This window comes from Alosa alosa, chromosome 7 (genome assembly GCF_017589495.1).
Source record: "Alosa alosa isolate M-15738 ecotype Scorff River chromosome 7, AALO_Geno_1.1, whole genome shotgun sequence".
Taxonomy (NCBI): Eukaryota; Metazoa; Chordata; class Actinopteri; order Clupeiformes; family Clupeidae; genus Alosa; species Alosa alosa.
Window position 1 is genome coordinate 23,875,507 of NC_063195.1, and position 17,564 is coordinate 23,893,070.

The window sequence follows — 17,564 nt, forward strand, 5'->3', positions numbered from 1 at the left end:
TGTATAGTGTTAATCTGCTGTGTGGCGCTAATGCTGCCTGGTCAGAAGTGTTTTTTTTTTGTCTTTGTATGCATAAATTTAACATTTGTCATGTTGACAAGGGCTACAATTCAGGTTCTTCATTTGGGCAGTTTTGCCTATCATGAATGTCTGTGAGTAACTAATATTTTTATTGACACTTTGTCAGAAGTAAATATTTGTTGCCTCGACATCCTTGATTGTGTTAAATGTAGCCAAATAAGTAGGAGTACAATTTAATCCATTTTTAAAAAATCATGTAAGTTCTCATCTGTCCAGCTCAGCATTAGTACCAAACAGCAGACATTAAATAATACGGTGGAGCTGAGGGGGGAAGAGATGAACAGGTATCAAAAAGTACTGTAAGCACCAGGGGCAGCTACAACTCTTTAGTGTTCTTTTTTTTTTTTTTTGGTAGTACCTCTAATTTGTTGTATAATTTTAATTATTTAACTATTTCTATTGTTGTAGGATGTATGCTTGTTTTTGACCCCCAAACCAACCAACCAACCTAACCTAACCTTTTTTACAGGAACCAAAAATATGGTTATGAAATTACACACCAAAAATACTCTTTTTTTTTTATTCTAACAATTTTTTGTGCTTGCCTAAAGTGAACTGAATAAAAATACAAACCAAAAAATTATGTTTTTATCTTTGTTATCCTCGATAAACAGATTAAATCTCAAAATGAAACTGTTCACTGCAATTTCATTTGATTGTTGCAGTAAGTCAAATAAAATGGATGAAAAATACAGTGGTCACACATGGAAGGGATACAAAAATAATAATAAAAAAAAAACTACCAGAGGTAGGTTTCTGTGAAGTTGTAAAATTCAACATTTACAACATCAATTCACACGATTGATATCTCAAGCATTTTAATGTTTTCTGTATGTTATCTGCATTAGAACCCCCATCACCTGCTACACATTTGTGGCCTTCTTGAATAACATCAATTTCTTAAAGTCTTTGGGTTTATTTTATTTATTTAATTTAATTTTAATTCATTTCATTTTTCATCTAAATACTTTAAATTCAGTTCAACATGAAATGGCAGCTCTGACTGAAAAAACAAAACAAAAAAAAAAATTAACAATCAAAATAAAATTAAAAACAAACAAAAAGTTCTAACTAAAAACAATAATGCTAAATCTGTACAACCCCCCTATATTCATGTCCACACAACACTTGCCATATGTAGATTATTTTCCAGTGTTAAAAAAGGAATAATACAAAAGCCAGTGGTAAAAACAAATAAATAAAAACAAAACTAATTGGCATCCCACTCCCATCGCATACAGTATTAACATTCCAAAGTGGCTTTTCTTTTTTGTTTTTTGCTTTTATTCTCCAGATCAGACCATGATCCGTGTTAAGCATCACAGTTCACATAATAGACTTTGTAAATAGTGATTTACATATATTCACACAATGTCTACTCAACACCACCATCAAGAAGACCTACTCTGTCCTCGCAACATAAATTAGTTGTTAAGTTGATCTGAAGTGGATTAACCAATAAAGTCCTATAGAAATATACGGAATCTGGGACCACAGAGTTCAAGTCCGGTCACGGTCCAGTCCACCGTGAACATGTGCAATTCCAATAAAAAGGCGTTCTCCCTCCGAGGAGGGATTAAAAGCAGGGTTGCCTTCAAGGCTGATTACAAAACTATGACACAAAAAACACAACGTTGGCAGATCAGGATGTACATGACATGCATGCACATGTGCGTACACGTACACACACACAATCCTGCAAGCATCTGATGCAAACAAAGACATGATAAAACACAAAAAATAAAAGCACTGGAAATGTCTTTTTCTAAAGGGTCCACAGTTCGGCAACTTCACATCTTTCCAGATGTCCAACACACATGACAACCAAAAGGTAAGAGTGTGTGCACACATGCACGTCAACCCATTTCTCTCCCTCCATCTCACACACACACACACACACACACCTTGTTCCTGTCCAGTCTTCACATTCTACATCAGTAGCAGTCTCCCTACATCCCCTTCTTCAGTAGCAGTCTCCCTACATCCCCTTTTTTCTCCCCCTACCTCCTAAACATGTTACCTTGTTCCCTACCTTCTCCCCTACCTCCTAAACATGTTACCTTGCTTCCTACCTCCTAAACATGTTACCTTGCTCCCTACCTTCTAAACATGTTACCTTGCTCCCTACCTTCTCCCCTACCTCCTAAACATGTTCCCTTGTTCTTTACCCTCTCTTTTACATGTTTACCTCCTATTCCATCTTCTTGCATCCCCCCTACATTTCCATTGTACTCCACACTACTAAACATATCCCATCAAACAGTATTTCTCAAGCCCTACGTCTGTGCAGCCAAGAGAGTTCCATTATCAGCATCATAGTTGGCCCCACAAGACTTCCTTTTTAACATTCCATATGTTATCTTAATGCAGGAAGTAGATTGGGGCCCAAATAGAACGTTCAAGCATTGTTTTTGTTTTTATTGTTGAAAGGGTCTATAAAAGTTGTTCCCTACTTTCAATGCTACATTTCCTCATGGGCTGTGATCCACTTGTGCACTCATATCAGGTATTGTTAGTACAGAAGTATGCAAATTGGAACATAGCCACCATCCATCTACCAATTCTACTGATCTGCACATGGACAATCTGAATCTCTCCCTACATTGCGTTCTTCTTCGTCCCACATCTTCCCTTTGGCAAGGTGTCACTCTAGTACTACTACATACATCAACGCCAGTTGTATGCCATGTGACCACAACATCAAATACATTCAGTCCCTTTTACACTGACCAGTTAAAACATATAATTAAATTATGTTTGCATTATATTTTAGACTGTATCTTATATTATTCAGGTCACAGTGTGGCAAATAAATTAAGACATGCAGATGACACTACTTTCTTAGTCTTTCGCTCTCCCTCACACACACACACACACACACACACACACACACAGGTCCCCCCACCTACACAAGTTCACTCCCCAACTGATCCTGGGAAGTTTTAGAGGAAACATTAGGAAAGGGGTGTTGGAGGAGGAAGGTTAATTAAATTAGTGTTTATTTATTGGACCACAGTATCATCAGACATCTATCGTTACACACACACACACACACACACACACACACACAGCCTTTCAAGATACCCCTCAATTCAATGAGTCCGCTCTTGGTTCACCCCCTGGGCTAATATCTTTGGTTCTCCACTGCTCCTGTGTCTCCAAGCGAAGCTGCTCTTCCAAGTTCGGGAGGAAAAGGGAGGGAGGGTTGAGCCCAAGCCCCACCCCCACAGGCAAGCTTTGACCCTTGACCCCTGATCTTTTCAGTACCTAAGGAAGGTCAGAAGACGTCAACAGTCCGAGAACTCGGAGCAGGTGTTGGAATCGCCAGGCGTTTTCCTACGCTGACGGACAGACTTCTCCTCGTCCTGGGACACATCCTGTGGAGGATAAAACACGGAGAAGGATAAGACCACTGGTCAGCATTAATATGGCTATAGGAAGGTGTTTAAATACTGTATGTTGTGAACTTTGTTTGTGTAATTTCCTATGCACTTCATGCAGCTGCTAGCTAAACATAACTTCTACATGTCTGAACGTCCCTTTTGAATTATGACTTTACTTGCCAAAGAGTCACATACACAACTTTACAGGTGCATCTCAAAAAAATAAGAAATTCATGGAAAAGTTAAATTTTTCCTGTAATTTATTTTAAAAAGTGAAACCTTCATATAATCTAGATTTATTACATAAAGTGTAATGCATAAAGTGAAATATATTTGTTTTAATCTTGATTATTCTAATCTTGATATTAGAATAAATAATTTATAATATAGAAATGTCGACCCGAGAACAACTCTAATCAGCTAATTACGTCAAAACAACTCAGTTGGCCTTAAACTCTCAGTCTGGGCAGGGCAATGAACTATCCATTATATTCAAATTTGTTGAGATAAACTGATGCAACTGTAGACAATTAGGCAAGATTCTTATGAAGGATCAAGACCTTGGAGAAACTTGCCTGTCTCTGTCTCTGTCTCTGTCTCTGTCTCTGTCTCTGTCTCTGTCTCTGTCTCTGTCTCTGTCTCTGTCTCTGTCTCTGTCTCTGTCTCTGTCTATATATATATATATATATATATATATATATATATATGTGTGTGTGTGTGTTGCATAGTCCTACCGCCTGGAACACTCCATTGGGGCCCCCCCACTCGCCAGGAGAGTGGTCATCCGGGTCGTCGCCATCGTCCTCCTCTTCCTCGCCCTCCTCCTCCCGCACAGTGTCCATTCCGTCCTCCTCGTACTCCGTCAGGCAGTCAGACTCCTCCGCTGCAAGGCAAACCAGAGCATTTGGTTTTTAATTTACAATTTACACAGCACCCTAGCCTGGGTTTCCCCATGATGCCTTACGCGCGCAATTTTATTCACGTTATATCACAGAACGGAGCGAGGGCAGCAATACGATGACGACACACCGAAGCCATTATGAGCTACCTACAGATGCATTTGATAGACATTTGTAGCGCCCAATAAGCGGCTCTGGGCATTCGTAAACCACGTTTCAAATACGAGAAAATGAATCTCTAGTTCCCATTTTCTAAATGTTATTTTTTAAAATTATTTTTATGCAAATGCTAACACCTATTTTGAGGCTAAATATGTTATAGACTGACCATCAGCAGCTACAAAGCCCTGGACTGGTTCAATCCGGGACACAATCTCAGCCAGGTCTGTGAAGTCGGCTCCTGTGCATGTACAGGTCTGCAAAACAACAACAGAAAAATAATGACCATCAGTAGCCATTACACATCTGGCCATCAACAGTGCTGGGGTGATGAGGGTGGATTTGGGTTGATTTCTATTGATGTACGAGTGCATTAAAAGGGTTGATTTCTATTGATGTACGAGTGCATAAAAAGGGTGGATTTCTATTGATGTATGAGTGCATAAAAAGGGTTGATTTCTATTGATGAATGAGGAGTGTATAAAGGGCTGATTTTCATTTCTATTGATGAATGAAGAGTGCATTAAAGGGTTGATTTCTATTTCTATTGATGAAAGAGTGCATAAGATAGTTGATTTCTATTTCTATTGACGGGCAAAAAGAGTGAAGGGAAATCCTCACGTCGGTCTTTTTGCTGTCGTTGTAGTCGGCCGACCGGTGGTCTTTCAGCATGTTCTCGATGAGGTCACCACGAGCCCAGCCCGTGAAGAGCAGCTTACCATGCTGAAACCCCACGTCCTGCACAAAGGCCACCGCATTGGTCAAGCAGTGGAGTCAAATAGATGGACAGCAGTCGCAATGCCTAATGGATCCCATTTTTCTAGTCATTAGCCTATTCTAGTCTGACTATTGTGGAAACTATAGATGGTGGACCAATTTAACCATCAGCATGTGCACACGTTTTACACAACGTGCATAAAAAATTAAATTTTGTTTCCATTAACTGGTAGAAACACGAATGGGATCTTACTGACTGTGTACACACTGATTTTATAAAATCACATCAACAACTATTGAAAAGAAATTAAAAAGTAAAGCAAATAATATAAGGGCTGTGGTGACACTCACATAGATCTCGTCAAACTTGCCAAAGTCCATGGTCTTGAAGCGGTCAATGGGCGGCCGGATGTACTCACAGTACGCACTCTTCTTCACCAGCTCGAGCTGCCGCACGCACGAGACGTACGCCAGCCTCGACTGGATCTCCGCCATGTCGGGAACCTGGGCAAACCCAGAGGTCAGGGGTCACGAATGTTGGGTTTAATTCCAACAAACTGAGGATCAATGTTTTGACACCTTTGCTAGAGTTGCATCCAAATGCCTTTCTTTCATCATGAGCCATGATGGCCCATTTTTGTTTTTCTTTAGTTACTTATTACATTTGTGTGCTCTATTTGTTCAGTTTTGATATATTCCGCAATCTTCACCAACGCTAGCGCTCCAAACTCATGGGTACGGGAGAGACACTATAGCTCATCAAGTAGGGGTTTCACAACTACTGATTTCTACCAGTTGACAAGTTTTTCATAATAGTTGTCAACTAGTCATTATACACCAGCAGTCCTGGCGCTAACATTACATTTTAGTGCAAACTGTTGGCATGCCAGGGCTTCATCTGTAGATGGTTATCCATAGCAGATATGTTCTAACTGTACTTTAGTACAGCTGTATACAACTTTAAATGCCACTGTTGAACAGGCCTCATTTTTCAGTGAAGTACTTCAATACATTGGAATGTGTGGCCCGCTTGCTTAGTATAGCCTTTATCCAGTTATTGCAAAACTAGTTGACTGCTTCCTACAGCATCAACCAGTGATTTTAATAGTCGGCTAACCCCTAGTCAAACCCCTAGTACCAAGACCAGAACTCCAACAAGGGGCACTGACTGAAAACATTTCAAACTGAGATCCATTTTATCACTGGGTCACCTTGACTTTTTCTGCCCAGGGATTGATTCGTTTCCACAGCAACCAGAAGCCCGAGAGGCTATCACCATAGTTGCAGAGGTCCGTCTCGTCTTGGCTGCCCACGTCGATGGCAATGACGGTCTTGGCACCAAGCGTCCTGGCGATGTCGGCTATAGGACGTGAGACGTTGCAAACGGACAAACGGACCAAACACAAGGCACATCCGCGGTCATCGTGAACGTGTTTGTGGGAGAAACCAGACTAGTGTTATCGTTGAGCAACACACATCAATAAAAAAGCACTGGTATGCACATGTCACACTGCTTTGCCACATTTTATGCCCGATTGCATAGCCTTAATTGTCATTGTACAGTTGCCTATAGCAACCCAAATTTAAATATAAGTATAAGTATATATACTCTTTTGATCCCGTGAGGGAAATTTGGTCTCTGCATTTATCCCAATCTGTGAATTAGTGAAACACACACAGCACACAGTATACACACAGTGAGGTGAAGCACACACTAATCACGCCACAGTGAGCTGCCTGCATCAACAGCGGCGCTCGGGGAGCAGTGAGGGGTTAGGTGCCTTGCTCAAGGGCACTTCAGCTGTGCCTACTGGTCGGGGTTCGAACCTTACAGGTCCGAAGTGCTAACCAGTAGGCCACGGCTGCCCCAATTTCATTGCACAGGCAACTGTACATCTTTTTATCTTAATAAATGCACCTACTTTCTCTGGCCAATGTGACCAGTAACCAATAACTTCTCCAACGCAATGCCAATGAAGCCCTTAGAAAGCCTTACGGTAATTAATTAATCAAATTAGGTAATGTGGCAATGCAGTGAAACAGTGTGTCAGCTGGGTAACACTAATCGCTTGAGGTTCACAGGAGATATCTGATGTGATGCCAGCCCATAGAAGCTGCCAAAGGTCAGGTGGGAATGGTGACAGGGTCACAGCAATTAAAAGCATCAAACGGCTGCAATAGCTCAGATCTATGGAGCCTGTTGTTTGGTACTGCACTTAATACTTTACATTTTTACAGTTCTGAAAGACTTCGGCATGTCTAGAAGGGGCCAGACACATGCAGATATCTCAAAGAAAGTGCAACCATGCCGCACAAAAAAAGTATCTTGTTGGGATTATACAAAGAGGCAAAAATGGAATTTAGAAGCATTTTTTCCCTTTCAACACTCATTTGTGAGACATGGTTTGAATTTCCTCCCTTAATTAAAAGAATCAATATTTATCGTAACATTTACCTCAGATGCATGCAGTAAGTAACACAACTGAAGGAAAGTGAGTTTGTTCTGTGTGCTATAATAAGACAATAAAGGTATTGCTGAGGTAATGTGGTGCAATCTCCTAACACAGCAGTGGGAGTTAAGATGCTCAAGTGCGGCAAGTAATCAAACCCTCCTTTGCGAGAAGTACTTCTGGAGTAAATGTAATACCTTAATTTATTGAATTATTATGGCATGCAGAAAAATCTCCAGATGTTTCAGCCTTCTCTCCAGTTGCAATAGAACAATTAAGGAAATGTGAGTAATTCCATCTTACAATAAATAGCAAAGCCCCTTTTGTTATAATTAGCAAGCTGTTAAAATTATTTTTTCTTTTTTAGTTATATGTAACATTACATTACATTTCAACTGGATAGAGACTCTTCAGTCTGGTGTGTGGTGCAGATTATGGGAAACAAGGCAGTTCATGAACAGAAATGTAACCAGTGTCAATGTTCACTGGGTCCAGATCACAGAGGGGTAAAATTTTAATAACCCCCCCCCCAACCACACACCAGACCAGATTGCAATTTAAGCCTGAATTCCACACGGTCGTGGGACCACTGGGCAGAATAGCACTGTCCCTCACGCTTGGTTAATACATCAGCAAATTGGGCAGCTAGTCTAGTCTCTGTGCACTGCCTTTTCCATCTGAGGAGAAGTGGTCATCGAAACATCAACCCAGAACTCAGACCATCTCACGTGTTCACTTGCACTTATGATGGAGAACTCGCAAAGTACGACGTGAACCGTTTATTTAGACTACACATACAAATTTTAAAAGGTTTCAGATATGGGTTCAAATGGGAAAGAATTGCAAAATAAAGGGGTGTCATGTCGTTTCAAGAAAGGAAAATAGAACAGACACCATCTCGTTTTACTTGAGACGCAAACTGGATCCTTCACTGCTTTAAGAGCTCATTCATTATGGTAAATTTCATGGTTTGATCAGAGGGAAAATACCTCCGTCACACAAGTTAGCTCAGGTGGAAAAGGCAGGGACCACTTCAGCTACCCTCTTTCTATACGGACGTACATAACGGGTGTACTTACTACTTACCTGGCCCAGAATCTCAAATAGCCCTTCCCCCCTCCCCATACTGTTGTGAACTACCTCCTTATCATCTAACATTCTCTCCCCCTACGCGCTACCCCTTGGTACCCCTAGTCTCCTCCTTCTCAGGGGCAGGCTTGATGGCCGGTGGTGGAGGTGGGTGGCGGGGGAGTGGGTGATTGGTTGGTCACAGCAGCCGACCCGTACTTGCCTGGGAGGTTGTTGATGTAGCCACCGTCCATGAGCAAGTTGCCGTCTTTAGGGTCGCAGAGGGGCGGCAGGTACCCCGAGAGGGTCATGCTCGCCCGCACATAGCGCCACAGAGAGCCTGGCACACCGAAGGCAGGAGGGGGGGAGGAGGAGGAGGAGGAGGAGGAGGAGGAGGATAACATCTCAATATCGTCTCAGATACGCATCGGGGTGAACCGCAAAACCGACTCGAGTGATTAGTAACTGCGCTGCAATAGCACACTCAGGTCGACCATAGCAGGAGTCGAGGGCGAAAACAGTTGGGGCGGGCGGCGCAGCTCACACTTTTAACGGTCGACCCAAGGATGGAGCAAAGCCTTTGGTCCAGCCTACCTCATGACCGTTCCATACCCATAACCAAAGCCCCCGCAGCTTGTACTACTGTGTATGACACATACAAGGTGGTAGGGGGAGTGGAGTAGGTTTGGAATTGGGGCCCATGAGGTAGACTGATCTCCAAACAGTCTTCTAAAAAACCTCTGGCCTCTGGCATGGTGGGACAAAAATAACCCTGTTCAATAGCATCAATCTATGAGCTTTCTTGTTTTTTTTTTTGTCAAATCAGGTATCACATGGCTTCAAAAATTCACAACAAATCTAGACTCATTACTGTTGATGTCCTTCCTTGCACAGTGGCAGCCAGAGGATCTGCGCAGACAGGTTTTGGAGATCCGTCAGTGAACACATTTTTATGGGGGGGCAGCCAGCCAATCCTGACCTGCTCTACCATGCATAGCCAGCAGGGGGCGTCAGCAGCAGCAGCCGCAGGGGGGAGGACAAGGCTGGCTGCAACAGCATGGGTTGGAAGGAGAATGAGCACCACGTATCAAACAAGAGAGACAGAGAGAGCGAGGCGGTGTGTGTGACAAATGTATTGCGTGAGGTTTTTTGGAGGGTGGGAAAGATAGCATGGGGTAATACAAGATCACCAGTTAGGCAGAGGCGAAGGTGAACAAATCACACACTGAACCGAGTCAGACTCGTCAGTCAGCCATTTTGATTTCTGAAGGGGGTCTCTTAAAGCATTTCATCACCAATACATATGAACCACAGGTTCATACAGGATCCAGAACACTGGCCCATGCTGATTGTGCCCGGTAGATTCCTGAGGGGTCAGTCCACAGTCCATGGCTTAGATAGAGATGTTGATAGCGCTCGTATCAACATGCGCGCACATACACACAAGAGAGGCAAAGCCAGTGTGCATTCAGCAAAGCTCCAGCCGCATTGAAAGTGCTTGCTTGTGCGACAGAGGAGAGTGGAGGGAACAAACAAACAAACAAACAAACAAAGCGAACCAAACAAAAAAACAAAACAAATGGAAGACCACGAAAAACAGCAGCCCGACAGCCACATGAAGTAAAGATGGCAATAGTAAAAAAACAAACAACCAAACAGCTAAACAAATACAAAATGCTCAGAGGTATCAACATAGAGACTTAAACTACAAAAAAAGGGACACTGTAGACCCTTTCGTCAACTGTTTCCCCTTCCTGAGTGTTTTCATTATCTAATGTTGCTAAAAAATTAGCAAACAATTCAGAACAGCATTGACCAGGCCCACCACTAAATTATTTCTGATCCCTGTTCCATCCTAACCAGAAATCAAGGCCATGCAGAGATATTAAGTCAACCAAAACTTGATGGGTATGCTGAACCTTTCTAACACTCCAACTCCACTTCCAACACTATATTGGAAGAAGTGTGGATGACGCTCATATCTCAAATGCAGCCAGCTTTCACGATCAGGAATGGCAATAAGGATGGAGGCACAAGCATATAGATGCATATATACTGTGCTGGGGGAAGCACAATTATGGAAGGAAGAAGGAAGAGGAAGCTCTTTTCCCCAGAACTTGAGGTAGAGAGCTCATGCATGTTCGACCCAGGGATAAGGACCTGCTGCCTAACACCACTGCCATTCTGGATGGAGAAGTTACACCAGGACCGCGGAAATTGGAGCAATGTTAATTTGTAAAATTCAACTGGGAGTTGTTCTTCTGAGTTTTATTTTTTTTTTTTAAAATTTTTGTTAGTTGTTGTTTTAGTTTAAGGCCAATTTTTTTTTTTTACCAACGGGAGTCTTAGATGGACAAACAGATGTGGAAGGTTTAGGGCGAGAACCCAGACCTTCTTTTCCATTGTGTACTGTCTGCCTTGGTGATTCCTTCCAAGCCATGGGGTTCCCAATGTGCAAGCAATCAGGAATAAGGGAAGGTTGATTGGGGAGGTGTGTTGGAAAGGAGGGAGAGGGTAGCCGTTGACTGTTGTCAAAGGGAACTACTTCATGTGTGTTTTTTTTTTTCTTGTTTTTTTTTTTTTGCCGTTCTTTGTTTGAGGGAGTTGGGAGTTGGAAAAAGTAGTGTTGTTGGTGGTGGTTGTGGTGGTTGTTGTTGTGTTGAAGGGAGGGAGGGTTTGGTCGTTATGGGGTGGGCAGAGCTCTGACCTGGGACATTGTTTACATAGCAACCATCCACAAGCAGGTGACCATCCTTGGGGTCGCAGAGAGGAGGTAAATAGGGGGTGTAGGACGCACTGGCTCTAACATAGCGCCACACTGAGCCTGTCAAATGAAGATGGAGAGTAAATCAAAATGGACCACAGCAGCCCCCCAACACAGAGGGGGACAGAGAGATATAGTGACAGGGATGAGAGAGAGAGAGAGAGAGAGAGAGAGAGAGAGAGAAGGGTGGTGGGTGAGAGAGAGAGGATGGGAGGGAGGGACAGCGAGAGAGAGAGAGAGAGAGAGAGAGAGAGAGAGAGAGAGAGATGACGTGAAAGTGAAAGAGAGAGTACGAGATTGCCAGAAAGAAACAGAGTGAAACAGTCAATAGATCAAAGAAAGAGCAGGAGATGAGGACAAAAATAAAATAGAGAGAAAGGGAAAGGGAGTGATGGGAGAAGGAAGAAGAAGAGTCAAACAGACAGAGATGATGTGAGGAAGTGAGAGAAAGTGAAGGTGAAGGAGGTGAAGTGAGATGAGAGGAGGACAGGCCATTGAGAAGAAAGAGCGAGTGAGGAGGTGAAAATACCAGAGACAGGACACAGGTGAAGTGAAGGGACAACAGGGTCAACACTGGAGAGGGCTCAGAAGGGAGAAACCCCTGCTTGTACTTCAGCTAAAGAGATCAAATAACCAGGGCTAGGTCGACTAAACGTAGTGATTTACAGATGTTTACGTTAAGCTATGCTCTACATGCTATAGGCCCCTGAGACATGCGTATACACCTCTCTAGATACATCTGAACTGTCTGTAGTACATTAAACTGGCTTTGTAATCCAAACATACACTAATCTCAAACATATATCTGTGTGGGTTTAGTCAATGCTTATTCCTGTTTCTTAGTGAGGATTAGCGTTAGCATAATGCACATGTTAGCAAGAAATGAGTGGTTTAAGCAACTAAGATAAAAGAAAAAAAAAAAAAAAAAGCTTATGAAATATTTGCAGAAAGCACACACACACAGATAGACAATGAAAGTGAGAGAGAGAGAGAGAGAGAGAGAGAGAGAGAGAGAGAGAGAGAGACCAAGCTGTTGGTCAAGCCAAGTTGGAAAATACACAACACAGCAGAAGGAGGCTCTGTGATCTCAGGTGCTTCACCCTTCTCAGCTGGCACTGCATAACAGGCTGCATCAGGTCCTTGCATCACCAGTAAGACTCCTTGCAATATGTGCTGTGACAGATTGTAAGCTAAGAGAGTATAGCTAGCCAAAGAAAATGGCACGAAAAAAGAAGACAGCGTTTTAAAGCGCGGGGGGGGGGGAGAATGTAGCAGAGAGAATGTTCTGGATCCTGGTGAGGTCGCTCAACAGTCACCGAGGGGAGACAGGAATTGAGGGGCAAGACACCTCTACAGCAGGAAGTGCTAGCAGGTAGGCTAAGCAGAAAGCATCTTTTGTTTTAGAGCAAGTCAGCAGAAGCAATGGAGCTACATAATATGATTACAGTTATGCTTTTTTTTTAGATTGTAAAGGAAAAGGCTTATTCTTTCCCACCATCACAGAATGAAAGGGGGGGGTGCAAAATGAACGAGTGAAGGGGAAACGCACAGTGCCACTTGGGAGTGGAAGCTTTTTAGGCGATCGAAGACATTCACGCTAGATGGGAATGGATGTTGTTTAATGAAGACAAAAGAGGACAGTGGTGGAGATGGGGGGGGGTGTGAATGGTGGAGAGTTTGAGTGTGGTGTTTGTGTGGAGGTCTAAATGAATGCAAAACCATGGCTGAGGAGAGAGAGAGAGAGAGAGAGAGAGAGAGAGAGAGAGAGAGAGAGAGAGAGAGAGAGATGAAGGAAACGAGGGATAGAGAAATACAGGAAGAAAAGAAAATAGAGAGAGAGAGAGAGAGAGAGAGAGAGAGAGGGGGGACAAGCTTGGCCCTCAAAGTTAGTCAGGGCATGCCAGGTGCACGTTCACAAGCACAGGCCTGGAACCCCCAGCCCAAGGCACCCCAAAGCCAGCAGTTATTCACCAATCGGTGGATGAGAAAATTCTTACTAGATCTATAGATCTTACTAATTCCAATGAAACGGACAGAAAATACATTTGCCAAAAATTATCGTGAGCTGTTCAGCCTTCACAACAGACTGTTACATTTTTAGAAGATCATTTTGAAGCAAAAATGATCAAACTCGTAAAGCAATGAATTGATCCTTTGGATGTGCCAATGATGTGCTGGATTTGGGGTGGCAGCTCCCAGGGTGTGCAAACCCTCAGAGCTGAGCAAGGCAGCAGGTTCAACCTCACACACAAAATTACTGCTGGGTTAAGAAGGGGCAAAGTGCTTTTCAAACAAACCAACAAGCAAACATTCAAGGCGGTCAAATCAATCCAACAATCAATCAGTTTGTCAGTCAATGCACGTTACATGAGTGGTGACATTCAAACATGGATGAAGTGACAATCATAAAGTATTGCATACTAGAAATGCTATCCAAGATCACCCCCAAGCTATGTCGTGCCCGTTCTACAATCACACGCGTAAGCCGTCTTCATATACAGTACTGTATACATACTGCTCAAAAAAAATAAGGGAACAATTACAGTTTTCCACAATTGTTAAAACACATTTTTTGAAACCTTCCACCCTTATCTCCATTCTCAAACTACATTCACAGAATGTCGGACAGTTCTTGCAAAATAAAACACTCGCCTCAAAAGTTTCACTTGTGCTCAGAGCCAAACAGTGCCAGAGTACCGATCCAGTGTGTGATTGAAGTGTTCCCTTAATTTTTTTGAGCAGTATTTATGCTGTATTGGTTACACAACCTTTTACACAATCCCTGTCCTCTCCTGAACTGCCAAGATCCTATAAATGGTACTTTCCAGTCAACTCTCTAGAGTCCAGTGTGGCACCTGAAGACACCAACAAGGGAGGGTCTGGATGCTACTCATATTTCCAGCTCTTATCAACCAGCACCTGGGTCTTGCCATAAACATTTCAAAAGGTATAGGCCTAGTAGGTAGACCCCTCTTTATTGTCTAAAAATGCTTGACTCAATGACTCAACTCTGAAGACAAGAAAAAAGGACAGCATTGATCACTATTCCTGTAAGCGCCACATATCTTATCCGTTTCTGGTCGTTAATAGGATTTCTTTACATTTATTCAGGACCAGGAAAAAAATTAAAAACAAACTCACAGAAATCTTGAGGAACATATACTCCTGTTCCTTTATCTGTTCAGAGCTGTGTCATTATTGCAAGTCTTAGGCAAACATTTACACACTGTTCCTTCATAAGGCAGTCCCTAATCGTCATCATTCCTAATCAGCATCAGTTGATAAGAGCAGGAAAGGAGTAACACTGACTTCTAATACTAGACAGCTAAATAAACAACAGCAGCGCTAAACCGAATGCTAACACCACTAAGTAAAGAACCAAAGAAATAAACAAGTCTGGTAAATACTGGGGATAGAGGGGGACTGAGGAGATGCTGGGTGCAGTGACCACTCACCGTCCTGGTGGACCCGCATGGCCGAGGCGGTGATGTCCGTGGTCACGTTGAAGTAGGGCAGCCACAGGTCCTAGAGACGAGGGATACAAGAACAGACACAGGCAGGAATCTTGTAAGAAGCCCGAGTTAGCCACCAAAGGCACTGGACCAAAACAAAATGGTCTGCAGGCCTTTTGGGCAATGAGTTTCAAATTACAATCCTTGCTGGATTAAAATTGATAACAAGAATGCTGAATAATAACTCTCCACTAATGGCATCCAGTAGAAATCGTTCAGCAAAGACCTAATAAATGTGCAATGATGCTTGATAAAGACCTTGTTGAGCACTAATACATGCATGTATTAATAACGTATTTATGGTTAGTTAACATGCTCCCTACACTATAGTGCTACCAGTGTGCGGCTCACCTCAATCTGCTTGTCCTCAAACACCTTGGAGATGCTGGTGTTGAAGGCGGAGCCCGAGAACATGGAGGTGATGGGGTAGGTCAGATCCAGTACGGTTTTGAACACAGAGTTCATCGCCTACAGGAAAACAGAACAAGCCAGTAGAAAGTGAGCCTTTTTTATTTTTTTTAAAGAGGTATCTTTACTTGTCTATGTACATAAATCAGTAAGGGCCATGGTTAGTTTCAATATATTACCAAATACACAACATTATAATGCTGATCACATGTTAGAAGATGGCTTAATTTGATAAGGAGTGCTTGGATTCTTTACGAATACACTTCATCATAATGCTCACATGTTCAACTCACCAATGGCTAAAATAGCCTGACTGGCTTTTCTGCTAAGTGATGGAAGGATTAAGCATGAAGCAGTGCTAGTAAAAGGCGCACAAGCCCTGGCTATTATGGGATGCTGATGCTGCTACTAACCTTGGACCATTCCCGCGCTCGTTGTTTGACGCGCACGGCACTGCGCTCCTCGGCGTACAAGGCACCGATGAACGAGCCGATGGAAGTGCCACCCACGATGTCGATAGGGATCCCCGCCTCCTCCATAGCCTTGATCACGCCCACGTGTGAGCACCCTCTGTGGGATTGACAGGATTCAAGAACTCAAAAAGTTTTATTGTCGATCACATGAGAGAAAATTGTCTTGGGTTAGAGGTTTATAGAGGCTTTGATTAGAGAGGAATGTAAAAGCAAAAATGTAAAAGAAGTCTATTAGTCCATGTTGGATATTTATTGCAACATTACGACAACAACATTATTATTATTATTATTATGCAGTGCTTTTTGTATGTTTCCCCATTCAGGGAGATAATTGTATTATAAACATGGAAGTGCCACCAAAACAAGACATAACAAAAGCAAAAAAGCTAAATACACCTTGACTTTAAATTGTAAGTTATACTATGACTTCGGATGGGCGCTAAATCATTGCTGATAGGCTCTGCTTATTCACCTGGCTCCTCCTCCTCCCAGCACCAGGGCAATGCTGTTCCCCGTCAGGACTCGCGCCAGACGAGAGAAGTCACTGTGGCGGTCCGCTGTCTTCTCAAACACCTTCTCATACACCTCTCTCTGCAGAAGCAGACACACACACACACACACACACACACACACACACCTTAGTTTCATATTTTCATGGGGGGAGGAAGGTGTCTAAAAGAGAGGTCTCCCTCAGGTTTTTAAAAAGTAAAAAATTCTGTAATGCTATATACAATAACGCGGGCATCTATAACATGCAGTAATTTCCCAACTCTTAGCTGCGGTTTATACATTGATTTTGCAAAAATTCTTCAGTTATGAGGTTAATACACGGGGGTAGTTAATATGGTATTAATATGGATTTGTTCTTTTAAATGGCATAAAACACTGTCCTGCGGCTTATACACAATGCGGCTAATACACAGGAAATTACTATAGTACTGAGGACTACATTGACCATCTCCATTTACCGTACATTTAAAAGACTAGTCTGTGATAGGGATTACTCCACTTTGCTTTGGTCAGTTTCACACTGTTTACTGACCTTTAACTCACCTACCAATAAAGAATCATGTTTTTTTTTGTTTTTTTTTGCTGTAAGGACCAAACAGCATTAATTTAACAGAAGAACAAAGACAAACTTTAAGACCTGTAGGTCCAAACTAGGGCTGCACAATTATCGCAATCGCAATTACAATAAGAACCAACGCAATTACCCAATCGCAAAAGCTACAAATACTCGTGCACAGTTCATTTTGTCACATTTCTGACTTTTATATTCATTTCATCCTCATTAACTACACCACTTCTGGTTGGTGGGTGTGCGTAGTGCGTGAGGGGCACAGAAATTCTGATTGGTGAGCTGCACAGTCCGTCCCTGCTTCTTGTGCACTGGGTGAGGTCACCAATCAGGGGGGCCCAAATGAAATAGACATTTGAAATATTAAACTGAGTCAATTCATTGACATTCAAAAATCCTATCGCAAATCACAATATCAATCCCAATATCTGTCACAAAAAAATCGCAATTAGATATTTTCCCCAAATCGTGCAGCCCTAGTCCAAAGTACTGTTACCAAGATATCCAGTGTCACATTCCTCACCTGATCTGAATCATCTGCATCTCCAGAGCATGTCCCTGTCTGGCCACTG

General features: G+C 42.6%; 1 protein-coding gene across 7 annotated transcripts in view; it reads right to left on the bottom strand.

The window, feature by feature from the left end:
- Positions 1-656: 656 nt before the first annotated feature.
- Positions 657-17,564, bottom strand: part of pnpla6 (patatin-like phospholipase domain containing 6) — a 51,202-nt gene continuing 34,294 nt past the window's right edge. For 4 of the 7 annotated variants that reach the window (XM_048248340.1, XM_048248336.1, XM_048248341.1 and 1 more), the window contains exons 26-36: positions 16,387-16,505; positions 15,855-16,011; positions 15,385-15,501; positions 14,977-15,046; positions 8,981-9,097; positions 6,451-6,599; positions 5,591-5,743; positions 5,144-5,260; positions 4,692-4,779; positions 4,199-4,347; positions 657-3,458 (exon numbers count right to left, since the gene is read on the bottom strand). In XM_048248340.1, the coding sequence (XP_048104297.1) occupies positions 3,369-3,458; positions 4,199-4,347; positions 4,692-4,779; positions 5,144-5,260; positions 5,591-5,743; positions 6,451-6,599; positions 8,981-9,097; positions 14,977-15,046; positions 15,385-15,501; positions 15,855-16,011; positions 16,387-16,505 (1,326 nt within the window). In that variant the 3' untranslated portion in view covers positions 657-3,368. Of the gene's footprint in view, positions 3,459-4,198; positions 4,348-4,691; positions 4,780-5,143; positions 5,261-5,590; positions 5,744-6,450; positions 6,600-7,014; positions 9,098-11,464; positions 11,582-14,976; positions 15,047-15,384; positions 15,502-15,854; positions 16,012-16,386; positions 16,506-17,564 lie in introns of those variants that run through there. The other 3 variants (XR_007194117.1, XM_048248337.1, XM_048248342.1) reach the window with 3 other exon arrangements.